The 21,853-nt window shown below is 44.3% G+C and overlaps 1 protein-coding gene across 2 annotated transcripts in view; it reads left to right on the top strand.

The window, feature by feature from the left end:
- The window catches only part of E2F6 (E2F transcription factor 6), a 42,316-nt gene extending 20,770 nt beyond the window's left edge, over positions 1–21,546 (top strand). For both annotated transcript variants that reach the window (XM_073568235.1, XM_073568236.1), the window contains exons 3-7: positions 14,953–15,169; positions 15,917–16,077; positions 17,513–17,625; positions 18,262–18,405; positions 20,873–21,546. In XM_073568235.1, the coding sequence (XP_073424336.1) occupies positions 14,953–15,169; positions 15,917–16,077; positions 17,513–17,625; positions 18,262–18,405; positions 20,873–20,884 (647 nt within the window). In that variant the 3' untranslated portion in view covers positions 20,885–21,546. The remainder of the gene's footprint in view (positions 1–14,952; positions 15,170–15,916; positions 16,078–17,512; positions 17,626–18,261; positions 18,406–20,872) is intronic.
- Positions 21,547–21,853: the final 307 nt, after the last annotated feature.

Below are 21,853 nucleotides of genomic sequence, written 5' to 3'. Positions count from 1 at the left end.
GAGTGCTGTTCACAAGTTTGGGGAGGGTCTTAAATAGTCAGAAAAGGCTGGAAAAAGAGATAATTAATCCAAACATGTGAAGCTCATTGTTCTTTGTGCCTGAAATACTTCTTAATACTTTAGGGGAACCAAACAGAATTCTGGTGGTTTGAGGGGTTGAATAATAAATGACCCTCTGAATAAACTTTTCACAATTTAAAAAAAAATTAAACAAAGAAATAACATTCTTTTTTGCTGCAGTGCATTTCACACTTCCAGGCTGATCTACAGTCCAAATGTCACAATGCCAAGTTAATTCCGAATGTGTAAACCTGCTAAATCTGCAGGGGGTTGAATACTACTTGTAGGCACTGTACATCATAGGGGCATCGTTTTGTCTCTGTGCATCGTATCGCCGCTGAACATCGTACCGCTGTGCACGACATATGGCCGCTGTGCACGACATATGGCCGCTGTGCACGACATATGGCCGCTGTGCACGACATATGGCCGCTGTGCACGACATATGGCCGCTGTGCACGATACACGGCCGCTGGGCACGATACACGGCCGCTGGGCACGATACACGGCCGCTGGGCACGATACACGGCCGCTGGGCACGATACACGGCCGCTGGGCACGATACACGGCCGCTGGGCACGATACACGGCCGCTGGGCACGATACACGGCCGCTGGGCACGATACACTGCTGCCGTGCATGATATGTTGCCGCCGTGCACCATACGACAGCCGTGCATCATTGTGCCTCATATTGCATCATTGTGCCTCATATTGCATCATTGTGCCTCATATTGCATCATTGTGCCTCATATTGCATCATATTTCATCATTGTGCTTCATATTGCATCATTGTGCTTCATATTGCATCATTGTGCCTCATATTGCATCGTTGTGCCTCATATTGCATCGTTGTGCCTCATATTGCATCATTGTGCCTCATATTGCATCATTGTGCCTCATATTGCATCATATTTCATCATTGTGCTTCATATTGCATCATTGTGCTTCATATTGCATCATTGTGCTTCATATTGCATCATTGTGCTTCATATTGCATCATTGTGCCTCATATTGCATCATTGTGCCTCATATTGCATCATTGTGCCTCATATTGCATCATATTTCATCATTGTGCTTCATATTTCATCATTGTGCTTCATATTGCATCATTGTGCTTCATATTGCATCATTGTGCTTCATATTGCATCATTGTGCTTCATATTGCATCATATCGCATCATTGTGCTTCATATGGCATCACTGTGCTTCATATGGCATCACTGTGCATCATATGGCATCACTGTGCATCATATTGCATCACTGTGCATCATATTGCATCACTGTGCATCATATTGCATCATTGTGCATCATATTGTATCATTGTGCATCATATTGTATCATTGTGCATCATATTGTATCATTGTGCATCATATTGTATCATTGTGCATCATATTGTATCATTGTGCATCATATTGTATCATTGTGCATCATATTGTATCATTGTGCATCATATTGCACCAGTGTGCCTCATATTGCATCATTGCGCTTCAGGTTGCATCATTGTGCTTCATAGTACCTCTGTGCATCATATGGCGTCATAGTACTTTGGTACATCATACGTCATCATATGGCTTCATAGTGCCTTTGTACATCATGTGGCTTCATAGTTCCCTTGTGCATCAGACTGCATAAGGGGGCTGCATAGTGCCTCTGTTCACCATGCGGCATCATGGGACCTCTGCAGCGTATTCCACTATGTGGCTTCATAGTGCCTTTGTGCTGCAACATAGAGCTCTATAGTGTCTGTGCGTCATACTGCATCATATAGCTTCATGGTCCCTTGGTGCATCATATTGCATCATAAGCCTTCATAGTGGCTCTATGCATCATATTGCTTCATAGCGCCCCATAGTGTCTTGGCACATCATATTGCGTCATGGCGCTTCTGTACAGCATAAGGCTTCTGTGCATCATATGGCGTCATAAGGCTTTGGTACCCCTGCGCCTCAGGGGGTCATTTATGGGTCCTAATACCTCTGTGCTTCATAATACCTCGGGTGCTGTGGCTTTGGGCCTCTGGCTTAGACCTTCTGACTTGGGCATTTTTGTGGGCCACACCTTGTATGGTTGACCTACCACTTCACATTTTGTCTCAGGCCCCAACTCTGGTCTTTGTGTTTCGGGCCTAGACCCAGTTTCGGTTGCTTCATTCTTGGCAGCTGGACTTAGCCAGACGAACAGTTATGCTTGAATTGGCCTAGTAACTTAGCATTTCTTCTATTTGGAACAGAACTCTAAAGTGAGTTACTGTCTTGAGGGCTAAAGGCAGGTCCCTCTCATAGTTAACTTTTAAAGCGAGACATACGTCTTTGGGGTTCATCCTTTAAGTGGACATAGCCTGGGTGCAGAAAATCCCATAAGGTGGGAGAAAATAATTCTTCCCGACTCCACATAGAGCAGTCGGACTGGTTTCCTTGATAGAGACCCGTTAGGCAGATTCTTGTCCTATAAATCAGTTGTATTATGTTTACCAGGGGTGGCATCACTACTTTTTGTACCTGGTGGCGGTTCAGCAGCCCTGCATCAGGTGCTAGAGGATCCCATACTCGCTGCTCTTACAGGAGTCAGGGCTCCTAAGGTAAAGAAGCGGTATCCATGACTCTTGCAGTCGAGAACCCATAGTCCCATCTGCCTCGCAGTAGTCAATCCCCTCTGCGATGGGAGGAAACCTACTTCCCTCTAGTTAAAGAGTGTGGTTCCTCGCACCATAGCAGTCAGGGGTATAAATATCTCTAAGAAGATTGCCTTTTAGGATATAACATATGAATAAGTTGACACATTTACAGTGTCTGGGCTAATGACTTGTATAGAAGCGCACACACACTTACTCTCCTCAGTTCCAAAGTCCAGACTCCCGTGTCTAACATCAGTAAAACAGGCGTGAGGATCCACATTTCCCTTTCAATGCTTCTAATGAAAAGCCAATGTTGGTAAGTGGCAGGAGAGGTTACCTGCCAGATGGAGTATTTCCTTAGTCTTAAATAATAGCCAACCCTTTCTTGAGGTTTAGACATGTAAAGGATTCAGAATACACAGGACCTCCTGGATGAGTAGGGTACAGACGTCTCAATACTCTGCTATTTTCCATGTACTGTTATTGCGCTGATCTGCCAGCGGAGCAGGGTCTCTGGCCTGCAGGTTTCCTTGTAGTATGGTAAGGTGGTCTCTAGCCAAGATTTAAGCCGAGCCCAGGAGGACCGACGAAGGAACTATCCTGTGTTATAAGCACATACAGCGAATTAACGGTCTGTACAGTCCTCTTTGTATTATGGCTGTGGTTATCACCATACCTTTTGCTGGGCAATAAGGTTTTAATCCTATTTCTGTGACTGCGGTGTTCATAAGTATCTATCACAATAACTGTAATTCACTGCGGCTCATTAGTGGTATTGGGGTGCAACAGGTTGTTCCACTGCAAATCTTGTTGCCACATTCATACTGAAATTGGCCATTATAGACATATATCAGACACTCACTGCGGTGATTACCTTTGTAGATCCCTTTCGATATCTATATTTCTTCTCATCTTATAGACAATATCTGGATCTAGCCTGGTTCTTACCTAGAACTTTGATCTGGGGGCTTCTGTACCCACCCTGAGACCTTTGCTTTGGTATTCTCCATGGTGCTGTCCGGAGGGACGTAAGGGAAAAAGGGAATTAGACCTACCGGTAATTCTGTTTCCTGTAGTCCCTCAGGACAGCACCCTTAGTTCCCTCCCTTATGTTTGTCTTTAGGCTTGCATGGAATCGATCGGCAGATTGTTCATCCATCAGGTCATCGTGGCTCGAGATTGGGATGGAGCCGCTAAAGGGTCTTACAGACGCGTTTGTAAGGGCGTGTTTAGACCATTTCCATCCATCCTCGGTGGTACTTTGAAAAAACACTGGAGGGTGGAGGTGGGAGGGGCCTTTTAACCTCTCTCTGATCCTGTCCCACTATAGGGCAAGGAAGGACGTCCTCCATGGTGCTGTCCTGAGGGACTACAGGAAACAGAATTACCGGTAGGTCTAATTCCCTTTTTTGCATCGCTTTATTCTGCGAGTTATAACTTTTTTATTTTTTCGCTGATGATGCTGTGTGGCGGCTCGTTTTTTGCGGGACAAGATGACGTTTTCAGCGGTACCATGGATATTTATATGCGTCTTTTTGATCGCGCGTTATTACACTTTTTGTTTGGCGGTATGATAATAAATCATTATTTTTTGCTTCGTTTTTTATTTTTATTTTTTATGGGGTTCGCTAAAGGGGTTAACTAATGGGACAGTTTTATAGGGCGGGTCGTTACGGACGCGGCGATACCTAATATGTGTACTTTTATTGTTTTTTTTTTTATTTCCAAAAAATAGATTTATTTGGGGGAATATTTTTTTTTTTTTTTTTTTCTAATTTATTTGGCGGTTTTTTTTTTTTAAATTATTTTTACACTTTTTTTTATTTTTTTTTTTACTTTATTACATAGTCCCAGGTGGGACATCACTGTCCTGTGACAGATCGCTGATCTGTCACATCACAGATCACTGTGACAGATCAGCAATCTGTCACAGGCATTGAAGAAGACTTCCTCTTGCCTGCGCTTTGCAGGCACTGAGGAAGCCAGCTTCCTGCAGGCCCCCGAAGGCCCCCGTCGCCATCTTGGATTCGGGGGCCTGCAGGAAAGGAGCCCCCCGCAGCAGCGCTGCACATTGCGCTGCCGTGGGGGGCTCCGGGAAGCACGGAGGGAGCCCCCTTCCCTGCCGATGCTTCCCTTTAACCCCCGGTACGCCGCGATCGTGTTTGATCGCGGTGTGCAAGGGGTTAACGTGTCGGGGGCGGTCCGTGACCGCCCCTGACACATTGTGCCGGGTGTCAGCTGTGATAATCAGCTGACACCCGGCCGCGATCAGCGGCGCTCACCACGTGGGCGCCGCTGATCGCGGTAGACGTACTATCCCGTCCATGGGCATAGGGGCCCGGGTCCCATGGACGGGATAGTACGTCTGATGTCAGAAAGGGGTTAAGGAAACTAGTGTATATACCCTGTAATATTATACTTTTCAAGAAAGGCATCCAGTCCCCTCTTAAATTTTATTAGGGAATCACTCATTACAACATTATACGGCAGAGAGTTCCATAGTCTCACTGCTCTTACAGTAAAGAATCCGCGTCTGTGAGTATGCTTAAACCTTCTTTCCTCCAGACGTAGAGGATGCCCCCTTGTCCCCGTCACAGGTCTAAGAGTAAAAAGATCATTAGAAAGGTCTTTGTATTGTCCCCGCATATATTTATACACTGTAATAAGATCACCCCTAAGCTTTCGATTTTCCAAACTAACCCCAAGTGTAATAACCTGTCTTGGTATTGCAGATCCCGCAGTTCCCTAATAACCTTGGTCGCTCTTCTCTGCCCCCCTCCAGTTCAGCTATGTCTTTCTTATACACCGGAGACCAAAACTGTACGCAGTATTCTAAGTGTGGTCGAATTAGTGACTTATATAGAGGTAAAATTATGTTCTCCTCATGAGCATCTATGCCTCTTTTAATGCATCCCATTATTTTATTTGCCTTTGCAGCAGCTGCCTGACACTGGCCACTAAATGTGAGTTTGTTGTCCACCCATACACCCAGGTCTTTTTCAGTGACTGTTTTGCCCAGTGCTTTATAATTAAGCACATAATTATACATCTTATTCGTTCTACCCAAGTGCATGACCTTACATTTATCCCCATTAAAGCTCATTTGCCATTTATCAGCCCAAGCTTCTAGTTTACATAAATCCTTCTGTAATATAAAATTGTCCTCCTCTGTATTGATTACCCTGCAGAGTTTAGTGTCATGATCTGCGAATATTGAAATTCTACTCTCTATGCCCCCTACAAGGTCATTAATAAATATGTTAAAAAGAAGAGGGCCCAAAACTGACCCCTGTGGTACCCCACTGCTAACCGTGACCCAGTCCGAGTATGCTCCATTAATAACCACCCTTTGTTTCCTATCCCTGAGCCAGCTCTTAACCCACCTACACATATTTTCCCCTATCCCCATTGTTCTCATTTTATGTATCAACCTTTTGTGTGGCACCGTATCAAAAGCTTTTGAAAAGTCCATGTACACCACGTCCACTGCATTCCCTTGGTCCAGTCCGGAACTTACCTCTTTGTAAAAGCTTATCAGATTAGTCTGACTGGAAAGGTCCCTCGTAAACCCATGTTGATATTGGGTCATGAGGTTATTCTTCTCTAGATACTCCAGTATAGTATCTCCTAGAAAACCCTCCAGGATTTTACCCACAGTTGAAGATAAACTTACTGGCCTATAATTTCCAAGTTCAGTTTTAGTCTCCTTTTTGAATATTGGCACCACATTTGCCATACACCATCTTTAAGATTCCATATTTAAAAGGGACTGGTTCAGACCCTATTATTATGGAATCTTTAAAGATTAACCCCTTTCTGACATCAGACGTACTATCCCGTCCATGGGACCCGGGCCCCTATGCCCATGGACGGGATAGTACGTCTACCGCGATCAGCGGCGCCCACGTGGTAAGCGCCGCTGATCGCGGCCGGGTGTCAGCTGATTATCACAGCTGACACCCGTCACAATGTGTCAGGGGCGGTCACGGACCGCCCCCGACACGTTAACCCCTTGCACACCGCAATCAAGCACGATCGCGGTGTACCAGGGGTTAAAGGGAAGCATCGGCAGGGAAGGGGGCTCCCTCCGTGCTTCCCAGAGCCCCCACGGCAGTGCAATGTGCAGCGCTGCTGCGGGGGGCTCCTTTCCTGCAGGCCCCCGAATCCAAGATGGCGATGGGGGCCTGCAGGAAGCTGGCTTCCTCAGTGCCTGCAAAGCGCAGGCAAGAGGAAGTCTTCTTCAATGCCTGTAACAGATTGCTGATCTGTCACAGTGATCTGTGATGTGACAGATCAGCAATCTGTCACAGGACAGTAATGTCCCACCTGGGACTATTTAATAAAGTTAAAAAAAAAAAAAAAAAGTGTTAAAACAATTAAAAAAAAAAATCGCCAAATAAATTAGAAAAAAAAAAAATATTCCCCCAAATCCATTTTTTGGAAATAAAAAAAAACAAAACAATAAAAGTTCACATATTAGGTATCGCCGCGTCCGTAACGACCCGCCCTATAAAACTGTCCCATTAGTTAACCCCTTTAGCGAACCCCTTAAATAAAAATAAAAAAGGAAGCAAAAAATGATTTATCATACCGCCAAACAAAAAGTGTAATAACGCGCGATCAAAGACGCATATAAATATCCATGGTACCGCTGAAAACGTCATCTTGTCCCGCAAAAAACGAGCCGCCACACAGCATCATCAGCGAAAAAATAAAAGTTAAAGCTCGCAGAATAAAGCGATGCAAAAATAATTATTTTTTATATAAAATAGTTTTCATTGCATAAAACCGACAAAACATAAAAAAACGACCTAAATGAGGTATCGCTGTAACCGTACTGACACGAAGAATAAAACCGCTTTATCAATTTTACCGCACGTGGAACGGTGTAAACGCACTCCCCCAAAAGAAATTCATGAAACGCTGGTTTTTGTTCATTCTGCGTCCCAAAAATCGGCATAAAAAGCGATCAAAAAATGTCACGTGCCCGAAAATGGTACCAATAAAAACGTCAACTCTTCCCGCAAAAAATAAGACCTCACATGACTCGGTGGGTCAAAATACAGAAAAATTATAGCTCTCAATATGTGGTGATGCAAAAACTATTTTTACAATAAAAAGCGTCTTTTAGCATGTGACAGCTGCCAAACATAAAAACCGCCATTAATAGTAAATCAAACCCCCCGTTATCACCCCCTTAGTTAGGGAAAAATAATAAAATAAAAAAAATGTATTTCCATTAGGGTTAGGTCTAGGGTTAGGGCTAGGGGTAGGGTTAGGGCTGAGATTAGGGTTAGGGGTGTGTTGGGGTTCGGGTTGGAGTTAGAATTGGGGGTTTCCACTGTTTGGGCACATCAGGTGCTCTCCAAATGCAACATTGCGTCTGATCTCAATTCCAGCCAATTCTGAGTTGAAACAGTCAAATGGTGCTCCTTCCCTTCCAAGCTCTGCCATGCGCCCAAACAGTGTTTTACCCCCACATGTAGGGTATCAGCCTACTCAGGACAAATTGCAAAACAATTTTTGGGGTCCAATTTCTCCTGTTACCCTTAGGAAAATAAAAATTGGGGGTAAAAATATCATTTTTGTGGAAAAAAATGATTTTTTTATTTTCACGTCCGAGCTTTATAAACTTCTGTGAAGCACTTGGGGGTTCAAAGTGCTCACCACACATCTAGATAAGTTCCGTGGGGGGTCTAGTGTCCAAAATGGGGTCACTTGTGGGGAGTTTCAATAGTTTAGGTACATCAGGGGCTCTCCAAAGGCAACATGACACCCGCAGACCATTCCATCAAAGTCTGCATTCCAAAACGTCACTACTTCCCTTCCGAGCCCTGACGTGTGTCCATACAGTAGTTTTCTCCCACATATGGGGTGTCAGCGTACTCAGGACAAATTGGACAACAACTTTTGGGGTTCAATTTCTCCTGTTACCCTTGGGAAAATAAAAAAAAATTGGGGACTAATTGATCATGTTTGTGGAAAAAATACAAATTTTTTATTTTCACGCCCGGGCGTTATAAACGTCTGTGAAGCCCTTGGGGGTTCAAAGTTCTCACCACACATCTAGATAAGTTCCTTAGGGGGTCTAGTTTCCAAAATGGTGTCAATTGTGGGGGGTTTCCACTGTTTTGGTACATCAGGGGTTTTCCAATCGCGACATGGTGTCTGATCTCAATTCCAGCCAAAAACGTCAAATGGCGCTGCTTCCCTTCCAAGCTCTGCCATGAGCCCAAATAGTGGTTTACCCCCATATGTGGGGTATCAGCGTGCTCAGGACAAATTGCACAATAACTTTTAGGGTCCTGTTACCCTTGGGAAAATAAAAATTGGGGCGAAAAGATCATTTTTGTGGAAAAAATATGATTTTTTAATTGTACCGCTGTACGTTATAAACTTCTGTAAAGCCCTTGTGGGTTCAAAGTTCTCACCACATATCTAGATAAGTTCCTTGGGGGGTCTAGTTTCCAAAATGGGGTCACTTGTAGGGGGTTTCCACTGTCCACTGTTTAGGTACATCAGGGACTCTCCAAACGTGACATGGCGTCCGATCTGAATTCCAGCCAATTTTGCATTGAAAACGTCAAACGGCGCTCCTTCCATTCTGAGCTCTGCCATGCGACGAAACAGTCGTTCCCCCCCACAAATCAGGTATCGGCGTACTCAGGACAAATTGCACAATAAGTTTTGCAGTCCAATTTCTCCTGTTACCCTTGGTAAAATAAAAAAAATTGAACATGAAGTATTTTTTTTGTGAAAAAAAGTTAGATGTTCATTTTTTTTTTAAAATATTCAACAAAATTCCTGTGATGCACCTAAAGAGTTAATAAACTTCTTGAATGTGGTTTTGAGCACCTTACGGGGTGCAGTTTTTAGAATGGTGTCACTTTTGGGTATTTTCTATCATATAGACCCCTCAAAGTGGCTTCAAATGTGATGTGGTCCTAAAAATAAAATGGTGTTGTAAAAATGAGAAATCGCTGGTCAACTTTTAACCCTTATAACTTCCTAACAAAAAAAAATTTTGGTTCCAAAATTGTGCTGATGTAAAGTAAACATGTGGGAAATGTTAGTTATCAAGTTTTTTGTGTGCCGTATCTCTGTGATTTAAGGGCATAAAAATTCAAAGTTGGAAAATTGCGAAATTTTCAAAATTTTTGCCAAATTTCCGTTTTTTTCACAAATAAACGCAAGTTATTTCAATGAAATTTTACCACTAACATGAAGTACAATATGTCACGAGAAAACAGTGTCAGAATCACCGGGATCCATGGAAGCGTTCCAGAGTTATGACCTCATAAAGGTACAGTGGTCAGAATTGTAAAAATTGGCCCGGTCATGAACGTGCAAACCACCCTTGGGGGTGAAGGGGTTAAAAATAATGGTCTATGACTGTGCTTAATTCCTGCAGTACTCGGGGGTGTATCCCATCCGGGCCGGGGATTTGTCAATTTTAGTGATTTGTAGATGCCGCCGTACTTCCTGCTGAGTTAAGCAGGTGACATTTAATGGAGAATTTTTATCCCTGATCATGTTATCCGTCATGGGATTTTCTTGTGTAAATACTGTTGAAAAAAAGTCATTTAGCATATTGGCTTTTTCCTCATCCTCATCCACCATTTCACCCAGACTATTTTTAAGGGGACCAACACTATCATTTTTTAGTTTCTTACTATTTATGTAGTTAAAGAATATTTTGGGATTATTTTTACTTTCTCTGGCAATGAGTCTCTCTGTCTCAATCTTTGCTGTCTTGATTTGCTTTTTACAGAATTTCTTTAATCTTCTGTATTTAGTTAATGTCTCATCACTACCTACTTGCTTTAATTCTCTAAATGCTTTATTTTTGTCACTTATTGCACCCCTTACAGCTCTATTTAGCCATAGTGGTTTCCTCCTATTTCTCGCATGTTTATTCCCATACGGTATATATTGTGCACAGGTACTATTCAGGATGCTAATAAACGTCTCCCATTTTCTTTGTGTATTTTTATGTCTCAGGATATCATCCCAGTTAATTGCACCAAGTATATGTACCGCTGAAAATATCTTGTCACTATTGATGAGTGAAAGTGCTTGCTACTTGAGCTTACACCGGGTGCTATGGTACGCACAGAGTATTGCGGGTGCTCGAGTCCCCGTTTCGCAGCTCTTACAGCCAAGAAAACATGCTGGCATTGCTGGTTTATTGCAGGCAATCCCCACTTTTTTTGCTGTCTAACAGCTGCAAAACACGCTGGGCCGGGGACTCGACTGTCACGTGCAAACTCGAATAGCGTGCACTTGCACTCATCACTACTTATCGCGCAAAATATAAGCTCTCGTACAGCTCCATTGATGAAGAATTGTAGATCCATGCGGTGAAACAAATGATTTTTCGACAAGCAGTATACCTCGAAGTTATAAAGCTATATACATTCTATATCACCATGTTCGTACTGATCCAAAGAATGAAGCTAACACTGTGTGCAGTATGTAAATCAAGCACTAGTGTCTGAGCTCCATGGAAATGAGCGGTACACTACAAAAGATGAAAGCTGCCTTGGCAGGAGAATGACAGCATGAAAATGTGCATGGAGCTCCCGGGGGGGGCGCAGTGTTTGTGCTGATAATACTAGAGGAGGTCTGGACTCTGCAGTACTGGGGTCAGCAGAGTGTTCGTGACTCTTCTGCTCTCCGGTCCTCATCTCTCAGATCCCCCCCCCCCGCTCTGTAACATTACGGGGTCTCCACTTTGGGGCTGAGTTACTGCAGCTCCTTCCACTTCTCAGTAATTTCACTCACTGGTGATGAAAGATTTAGGAGTGAAGAAATGTCATAAACAGACTTGTCACCAGGGCTGTGGGGTCTGTAAGCCAAACTACAGACTCCTCAATTTCCCTGGCTCTGACCCCAGAGCACTGGTCAGTACTGAGCATGTGCATAAAGTGCTCCACAGATTCATCTCATCTACGACTCCACAGCACTGGTCACTACTGAGCATGTACATAAAGTGCAGCACAGATTCATCTCATCTCTGACCCCACAGCACTGGTCACTACTGAGCATGTACATAAAGTGCAGCACAGATTCATCTCATCTATGACCCCACAGCACTGGTCACTACTGAGCATGTACATAAAGTGCAGCACAGATTCATCTCATCTCTGACCCCACAGCACTGGTCACTACTGAGCATGTGCATAAAGTGCTCCACAGATTCATCTCATCTACGACTCCACAGCACTGGTCACTACTGAGCATGTACATAAAGTGCAGCACAGATTCATCTCATCTCTGACCCCACAGCACTGGTCACTACTGAGCATGTACATAAAGTGCAGCACAGATTCATCTCGTCTATGACCCCACAGCACTGGTCACTACAGAGCATGTGCATAAAGTGCAGCACAGATTCATCTAATCTCTGACCCCAGGGCACTGGTCACTACGGAGCCTGTACATAAAGTGCAGCACAGATTCATCTCCTCTCTGACCCCACAGCACTGGTCACTACTGAGCATGTGCATAAAGTGCAGCACAGATTCATCTAATCTCTGACCCCACAGCACTGGTCACTACTGAGCATGTGCATAAAGTGCAGCACAGATTAATCTCCTCTCTGACCCCACAGCACTGGTCACTACTGAGCATGTGAATAAAGTGCAGCACAGATTCATCTAATCTCTGACACCACATCCCTGGTCACTACTGAGCATATGCATAAAGTGCAGCACAGATTCATCTAATCTCTGAAACCACATCCCTGGTCACTACTGAGCATATGCATAAAGTGCAGCACAGATTCATCTCATCTGTGACCCCACAGCACTGGTCACTACTGAGCATGTGCATAAAGTGCAGCACAGATTCATCTCATCTACGACTCCACAGCACTGGTCACTACTGAGCATGTGCATAAAGTGCAGCACAGATTCATCTCATCTACGACTCCACAACACTGGTCACTACTGAGCATGTGCATAAAGTGCAGCACAGATTCATCTCATCTACGACTCCACAGCACTGGTCACTACTGAGCATGTGCATAAAGTGCAGCACAGATTCATCTCATCTCTGACCCCACAGCACTGGTCACTACTGAGCATGTGCATAAAGTGCAGCACAGATTCATCTAATCTCTGACCCCACAGCACTGGTCACTACTGAGCATGTGCATAAAGTGCAGCACAGATTCATCTCATCTCTGACCCCACAGCACTGGTTACTACTGAGCATGTGCATAAAGTACAGCACAGATTCATCTAATCTCTGACTCCAGAGCACTGGTCACTACTAAGCATGTGCATAAAGTGCAGCACAGATTCATCTCATCTACGACTCCACAGCACTGGTCACTACTGAGCATGTATATAAAGTGCAGCACAGATTCATCTCATCTCTGACCCCACAGCACTGGTCACTACTGAGCATGTGCATAAAGTACAGCACAGATTCATCTAATCTCTGACTCCAGAGCACTGGTCACTACTAAGCATGTGCATAAAGTGCAGCACAGATTCATCTCATCTACGACTCCACAGCACTGGTCACTACTGAGCATGTATATAAAGTGCAGCACAGATTCATCTCATCTCTGACCCCTCAGCACTGGTCACTACTGAGCATGTACATAAAGTGCAGCACAGATTCATCTCATCTATGACCCCACAGCCCTGGTCACTACTGAGCATGTGCATAAAGTGCAGCACAGATTCATCTAATCTCTGACCCCACAGCACTGGTCACTACTGAGCATGGACATAATGTGCAGCACAGATTCTTCTCCTCTATGACCCCACAGCACTGGTCACTACTGAGCATGTACATAAAGTGCAGCACAGATTCATCTCATCTCTGACCCCACAGCACTGGTCACTACTGAGCATGTACATAAAGTGCAGCAGAGATTCATCTCATCTATGACCCCACTGCACTGGTCACTACTGAGCATGTACATAAAGTGCAGCACAGATTCATCTCATCTATGACCCCACAGCCCTGGTCACTACTGATCATGTGCATAAAGTGCAGCACAGATTCATCTAATCTCTGACCCCACAGCCCTGGTCACTACTGAGCATGTGCATAAAGTGCAGCACAGATTCCATCTCATCTCTGACCCCACAGCACTGGTCACTACTGAGCATGGACATAAAGTGCAGCACAGATTCATCTCCTCTATGACCCCACAGCACTGGTCACTGCTGAGCATGTGCATAAAGTGCAGCACAGATTCATCTCATCTATGACCCCACAGCACTGGTCTCTACTGAGCATGTCCATAAAGTGCAGCACAGATTCATCTAAACTAAAAACCCAGATCAGGAACAGAACATTTTATAACTTTCCAAAATTCTTCTTAAAACATTTACAGCATACCCTTCATTGTACTGCCGTACCCAATGTATTATTCCTTTTTATACCAGCTCCAATTCCGACTCCACACCCCTGCTTGTTAGACTGGTGGCTCCTATCATAGGACTGCGCTGGTATCTGTGAGCTCTGCACCACCCGCCATTCTGTCACATATTGGTATACGCAGACGGCATAGCCGGGGAACCAGGGCTGTGGAGTCGGTAAGCCAAACCTGCGACTCCGACTCCTCAATTTCCCTTACACCGACTCCGACACATATTGCTTATATTTAAGTGAAAAATTTATTGTAGTACAATGTGAACCTCAGACATTTAATCATTTTTATGATCCAATAATCAAGATATTTAGATAGAACAGAATATATATTGGTGTACTACCCGGTTTTCATTCTTTTTGGTACAGATACGATATGGATAGACAGATATGGATAGATAGAGCAGATTTCTAATCTGCTTTTGCTATTGAAAACATCTATTAGCTCAAAAACCTTTCAGGTGATGCAGTTTTTTAAAAAGATGATCTGCTTTTGCAGCTGAAAAACGTATCCTCAAAAAACACAGGAAAAACTCTGTGTGTGAATGTAGCCTTAGATCAGGAATATAACAGTCATTTATAGGACATTTCATAACTTTCCCAAATTCCTATGAAAAAATATTCAGCACATTCTGCATTGAACTACTGTACCCAATTTATTATATATTTTAGGAGTCGGAGTCGGTCCATTTTATACCGACTCCAACTCCGACTCCACCAAAATGAGCACCGACTCCACGACTCCGACTCCACAGCCCTGCGGGGAACAATGAGTATAGATGAGAGGTGTATGTGTTTTTTTTTTTTTTAATTAGTTCTAGCCTTGCGTGCCTTTGGTGTGACTGTTTGACGCTTTTTTTTGTTTGCTTTTCTTTGTCCCGTATCAGAGTCTTTGACGTCGCCGGGTGCCCGCTTTGATGCCTCACTCTTCTACTTAACGCGAAGATTCATGGACATAATTAAATCCGCTCCAGAGGGCATCGTGAACCTGCATCATGTCGCCAGACAGCTCGGGGTGGGGAAGAGAAGGGTGTACGACATCACGAACGTATTAGACGGGATCCGACTCATTCAGAAGAAATCCAAGAACTTCATCCAGTGGGTGTGAGTAATGGCCGAGCGCTTAATCACTCGATAAATTAATTTTTGGCAGACAATACAGAATTGCATTTCTGTTGCGGCCTCTTGTATAAAGCAGCAGAAAAGGCTTTTACTGGGATTGATCCTATGTACTAACGCGATCAATGCTGCATTCAGGACCCAGACTGGTAATGGAGGGGCTGGCCGGAGAGCGCTGGCTTATTCACCTGGTGTTGTCTATCATGTGGAAATATAATTTTTACTACAGAGTGTACCTGACTGATGTGTAACATTCTATGCCTCAGTATTAACTCTGTAAGAGGGCATTTCTTTATGTCACCACTAGGGAGTAGTATTTGATCTTGTGAATAAGTGTATTGGCCTATGACCAGGTACACGGTGTAACATGCGTATAACGCCAGGTGTTGTGCCCTGATCTGAAATGGTACCCATCATATTTTTTTGGTAATTGATATGTTGGAAACCTGTCAGATATTTTTAATCAATGGGGGTCTGGGTGCTGGGACCCTCACTGACTGCTATAACATTCAGCGTAACCCTCCCAGAAGTTTACTACCCCCTGACTGTAGTGAGATTTGTGCCACTCGTCACTGCGTAATGAATCGAGAGCGTCTGACTGACATGCCTCATCAAGGAAAACTGCTGTGCTTTATGAATTGGATCCTGGGGTTTTATCCATCTAGCTTTAATTTAAGAAATTTAAGAAAGCAATTTATCTAATTCGGACATCTTTTTGTACTATTCCTTTAGGGGGTCCGATCTGAACAATCCCGGTACTGCCGCGTCCCCAACACAGCAGATGCGCGATGATATCAGTAATCTCTCGGCCATGGAGGAGGCACTGGATAAGCTAATCCTGGATTGTGCTCACCAGTTATTCGGACTTACCGAGGACGGGGCCAACAAGAAATATCCTTCTATTGTTATGGAAGAGGATGATAAGCTCATGGAAACTAGAGCTGTCCTGATTTGCTCCTCTTGACTTTTTATTAGTAAAAGTGACTATTTAAATAAGCAGTGTATCATCTAAACTTGTCCTGGTCGCCTAGGATAGTGACTTTTTATATCAGCCGTGTTTGTCTGCTGGATGGAGATCACTTACAGGGTTTTACCTAGTCCCAATTGTAAACTGCAGGTAATGAATTCATGTCTCAGTGAGGTGTGCCAAATTATGACTTCAGCTCCGCTGCACCTTAATACTTAAGCCCCCGTTACACACTGCGATATCGCTAGCAATATCGCTGTAAAGTCACCGATTTTGTGACGTAGCAGCGATATTGCTAGCGATATCGCTGCATGTGATACTTACCTCCGACCCGCTCCCCCGCTGATTATCGCTGGTCGCGCGAGAAGCTGCTGGACCATTCCTCGTCGGCCACTTCCTGTTGGGCTTCCTGTGGCGCCGACGAGCAACGCGGGGAGCCGGGCGGGAGGACGCAGGATCGCCGCGTCTGACAGGTAAGTAGCGATCCCCGTCCCCAGCGATGTCACTGGTGAGATCTGCCTGAGTGGCAACTCACTAGCAACCACCTAGCGATGCACCAGCGATCCTGACCGCGTCATATCGCTGGTCGGGATCGCTGGTCCATCGCTAGGTGTAACGGTACCCTTACATTAGTAAATCGCACATGTGGTGATGAAGCGTTTCCAGTTTTAACAAACCGCAGTTCTTTTTTTTTTTTGTTTTTTTTTTTTTTGTTTGTTTTAAAAAAACAGAACACTCTGAGTTTTACTCGCCCTCCCCTGGTTTAGGCTGGGTTCACATTCCGTTATGGCACTGCGCTTAATGTAACGGATGCTTTACGCAGCCATAGACTGCCATAACGTTGCGCATCGCTAACGCATGTCATAATCGGCATTCGTTAGCGAAGTGCCGTCATGCTGTGAAGGACCATCGGACGCGGTCTGCAGCGCTCGAGGGTCCGTCACTGCTAGTGTAGATGGAGTATCTGCGCTAGCATAACGCGATCAAAAAAAGGAGTTGCCTTAGCGCAGTCCGTTTAACGCATGCGTTGAACAGACTGCTCTAATGCAATGTGAACCAGGCCTTAGCAATGAGTCTCCAGTGTCTTGTCTGCAACGCTCGAGCCAATATCTGGGCTCTGCGGATGAAGATGGCACATGCCCCTTTTAGCTGTCGACATTGTCAGTGCTGCAGGCGATTTAAAAAAAAACAAAAAACGGTAACTCTGCACTAGACCCGGGGAGGGTGGGATTTAGTGTTTCTTTTCTTGCTTTTGCAGCAGAAGCACAGGGGTTTTCCAAAACCAGGAAACCTCATTCTGTTTTTTGTTTTTTTTGATGCACATAAATTTATTAGAAAATTATCCTTAACCTGAGAAACATTTGCATATGTCACATATCAAGACCTCCACCGCATTGGTGATTACCACGAGCAGGTAATTATTGTAGTGAGAGCGCCAGAAGAAACCAAGCTTGAGGTGCCGACACCAAATGAGGTGAGTACACACAACATGTACATTTAATTTCTGCCATAAATCATTACACTTGGCACCTGCATCATTCCAGCCCCCAACCCCCCCCCCCCCCCCGGCATCCAAGGCTTGAACTGCTCTTGGGCAGATCTGAAACAAAAGTAATGCCGGCCATACGTTACATGTTTCCTGTCCTGACAGGCACCCAGGTAGAGAGCGGAGAATCCGTTCTGAACCTAGTGGCACAGAGAGGTATCGATGGATCGAGCACGTTAGAGACTGTCCCTTCATACATTAAATGATTGCAAACCCTATTGAAATGGTTTGTATCTATCGAGTGTATATAATGACTCTGGGCCCCAGCTGGCAGCATTCTTATGTGTATGGGCACCATCCGCCAACTTTGAGGAAATGGGAGAGCTTGGCTACGAGTAGGACTCGTGTACCCAACTGCAGAAGAGGCTTCATACGATGGTGCCATATGGGACGTCGCTTACAGCCCGCTCTCTGCTCATGGTAGCATCACCGATTGCTGATTTTAGCGCACCAGGTAGCGATGGGAATAACGAGTAAATCCAGTTACCCCGGGGACTTGCGTACTTTTGGCCTAATTTGTATGCTCGCAGTATCTAAATTGATGACATTGTAAATGTTTTTTAGGAGTGCGTGGAAATCCATATTAAGAGTACAAAAGGACCTATCGAGGTGTTCCTGTTGGGTACAGAGCAGGAGAGGACGGATGAGAAGCCCTTTGAGATGTTGACAAAGACTGTTAAGATGGAGCCGGAGCCAGTTTCTCTGAGGGTATGACAAAAAGACTTCATTTCTAGTATTACTAAGTCCTTTATACAGATGTTGTCTTTCAGAATTGTACCAACAATCATAAGGTGAAGCAGCACTTTGCTTTGGCCAAATAAGACATGAGCGGGGAACCCTCCCCTGATATACATATGTCCTGAAAGGGTAAATGGAGAGGGGTCAGTAAATTCCTTGAGGGGGAGACCTACAATTCCCTGGTGTCTGTCTGGGGAGGGGGGATAATCCTTAACTTGGGAGATCACTTCCAGAGGATGTAATTTTGTCAGGAGGAATACAAATTCAACTTCTCATGGCAGAATTATCCTAGCTGGAGGAATATTCCAAGATGGGTGATGGTAACCAGCCAAGAGGCTACGGAAGAAGCAGCACCTCTGGCCTTGGTAGTTCCTGTGCCAGGTGGGATGAGTCCAGGGGATCCCCTACACACAGACTATCCTAATGCCTGTGTTTTTACTTGTATGTATTCTAGGACAGACCTAGAAAGGCACCGGCCAAAACATAAGGGATGCACATTATGCAAAAGTAAATTGTCATCTGCATGCAGTAAAAAGTTATGCCAAACTTGTATTGAAAGAATCCCCTTCTCTTATGGAAAGCATGAAGTCCCTGATCAAGGTTGAAATAAAAAAAAAAAAAAAAAATCATTAAAGTTCTTCAGGATGCCCAGCACCTCTTCAGAAAAATAAGAAACCACATTTGACTCCAGCCCAGAAGATGGAGAATTAAGGGAGTTCTATTCGGATGAGTCTTCCTTGGACAATTACAGGAGCAACAATAAGTGTAGAAGAGCTAAACGAACCAAAATCTACACAGGACATAATGTTTGGGGGATATAAGTTCGTAAGCAAAAATGCCATCCTGAATGGACCGGCGATAGACTCGCTTGCTTCCTTAAAGTCCCTGGACTATGGGGAGCTGATCTCCAGGTCGTGGCAGTGTAATGACCCGGTCAAAGAAGCAGAGGAGAGACAAAGACTTGGCCTCAGCCAAAATCTAATGCTACTGTTGGGCGAAGGCAGAGAGATGTGACAGGAGATGTGGCTGGAGCAGTTTGTTTCCGAGCCTCAATTTTTCCAGTACTCCTCTCAAGAGGTCAGTGTCTGCTACACAGGGGATAAGGGGAACACATGGTGAAGGATCCCGATTTATGCCATTATCTATGAAGTAGGAGACGGCGTCCCCTGAGCTTAGGGGTAAACCCTCATGGGCATAATGGATCTACTGCAGCTCCTAAAGGGGAAAAAGTTGCATCCTTGAAGAGATTTCCCAGGGTGACCCGCACACCACTTCCCTCCTCAATGCAGTTAATAAATTCAACTTTACTCTTAATACACTGATGGGACAAGTTGGCCACGCACAATCTATTTCTATACTACGTAATGACGTGCAGAAAAGGCCAGAACTCACCATAGCTGTGGAGAGCTGAAGTAGTGAGTTGGAGGACCCCCTCCCTCCAGTCCAGAGAGATGTACTGAGTCGCACACAGGCGGTCGCGGCACCGATGACCCGGAAAATCATCATGCACAATATTTTTCCCACTGTGTATTCTCCATACTAAATATGTGAAAAATATGGAAAAAAGTGTTTTCCTAATCCACTAGACTAGAAGACAGACTTAGGGTAATTTAAAATTAGTTTTATTTACCAAAAATGCTGTAAAACCTGTTTGTTGCTCATTTAAAAAAAAAAAAAAAAAAATGTTTGTACTTTCTCATTGCATTCTATAGGTGAAAACTTTAAATTGACATGCTGCAGACTTAAACGTAGCACTTCTGTAGGGTCCCGCCTGTGCACGACCACCAATCATGGTCTCGCTGTGCAGGGGACCTGCAGCCACTTCAAATTAACAGGTCACTGCTCAAGCAAGAGGAAACTGCTGGGCCGATGGGGCGCACGGGGGATGATAAGGCGCACGGGGGACTCGGCGGCGCGTGAGGGAGATACTGTCAATGTGAATGTACCTTCAGTCTGCATTCAGAATCAGCCTATAATTTAATTCTTACATTAACACAGGAGCGTGTTCTCTGGGCAGTCTGCCACTGAATACTATTAGATTTTTAGCAATTTGGGATTATAAGATGCTAGATTAATAGCGCTATCTTCTCACACCCCACACGTTCCTCATGTCGTCCTCTATAAATCAGGCTCCGTCCTCCCGAGTCGCCTCACACAGTAAAATACGACGCAGAGGTGTAGATTTATCACATCTGCTCTGTGACTTGCCGGCCATGGACATCCTGCAGCCATGTGTTCTCCGGTAGACTGGCAGCTCAGGGAACATCTGCTTGGGGCAGATAGCAGGAATATTGAATGTGGGAAATCCTTAGATAACTAATCCCAGGCTGATGGCTCATAAATCTGGAGAAATAACCTGACTGGGCATCTAGTAACGTCTCTTCTGGTTTTATGTTAATACTATGACTGACTCTAGTGTCTTTCTTTTATTTTCCAGACTGATATATAATGGGTCAGACCAATGCGACTGTCTACCAATGCGTTTGGAAGAAAATCCTGCATTCACAAGTCACTAATCTGCCCGACCCATCCGGATTTTATGGATGCTGAAAGCGCTAGGAAATGCCTTTTTTTTTTTTTTTTTTTTTTTTTTTATAAATATCTCACATCAAAGAAGATCTTGCGGAGAGTCCAGGCTAGTGGTATGCAACTGGAACGGCGCGTCTCCACAGCACTGAACTGGCGCAGGGACATCCTCGTTGTAAATGTCTGTGTTCTTGGCTCTCGGACCTGAAAAAATAGATACCGTAAGTCTTTAGTAGATGGCTACCCTGCCCCCGCTACACCCAAAGACATAGCTGCTGATAAGAGATTATGGTCATGAATGACTTGGTGCAGACACAAGGCTCATACCTGCAGCAGGAGGACCGGATGACGAGTCTCGTGTGTCTCCACAGCCACGTGAAAAATGGACTTTTCCAGAGACGTCTGGCAGAGAAATTATACTGGATGGATGGCCCATTCCTATTTGTCATTGGGTTAATTGTCCCTCACAGCAGCAGTGAATCATCTATATGGGTTTTTTTTTTTAGACAGTGTAAATTTATACATGTTGTTTTCTATACAATTCTCTGTAAAACTCGTACATATTAAAGACTTATTTTTTACAAATGTTCTGTCGCAAAAAACTGATGTTTCACAGCAGTACAGGGGTTGCTAATAGCTTGCTGCAAAGTTATTTGACAACATGAAAAGATCCTATAGCTGTCATGAGTTCAGAGTAGATTTTTTTTGGACATTTGATAAAAAGGTCACCCTTTTAAAGTTTGCTTCTTTCTCCCCTTATAAGACAAATTTTGCCCCTGAAATCAGCAGACACACTGAAAACGGCTCAAAGTTCAAGGCTTGTTTTAAACAAATAAAACCAGCACAGTGAGGAGTCAGGTTACACCTATTATACTCTATATAGATTTAGAAG

The sequence above is a fragment of the Dendrobates tinctorius genome, unplaced genomic scaffold (assembly GCF_039654945.1).
Source record: "Dendrobates tinctorius isolate UK_male_01 unplaced genomic scaffold, ASM3965494v1 ptg000021l, whole genome shotgun sequence".
NCBI classification, from domain to species: Eukaryota; Metazoa; Chordata; class Amphibia; order Anura; family Dendrobatidae; genus Dendrobates; species Dendrobates tinctorius.
The sequence above is the reverse complement of the archived record's forward strand: the minus strand, read 5'-3'. Positions and strand labels throughout refer to the sequence as shown.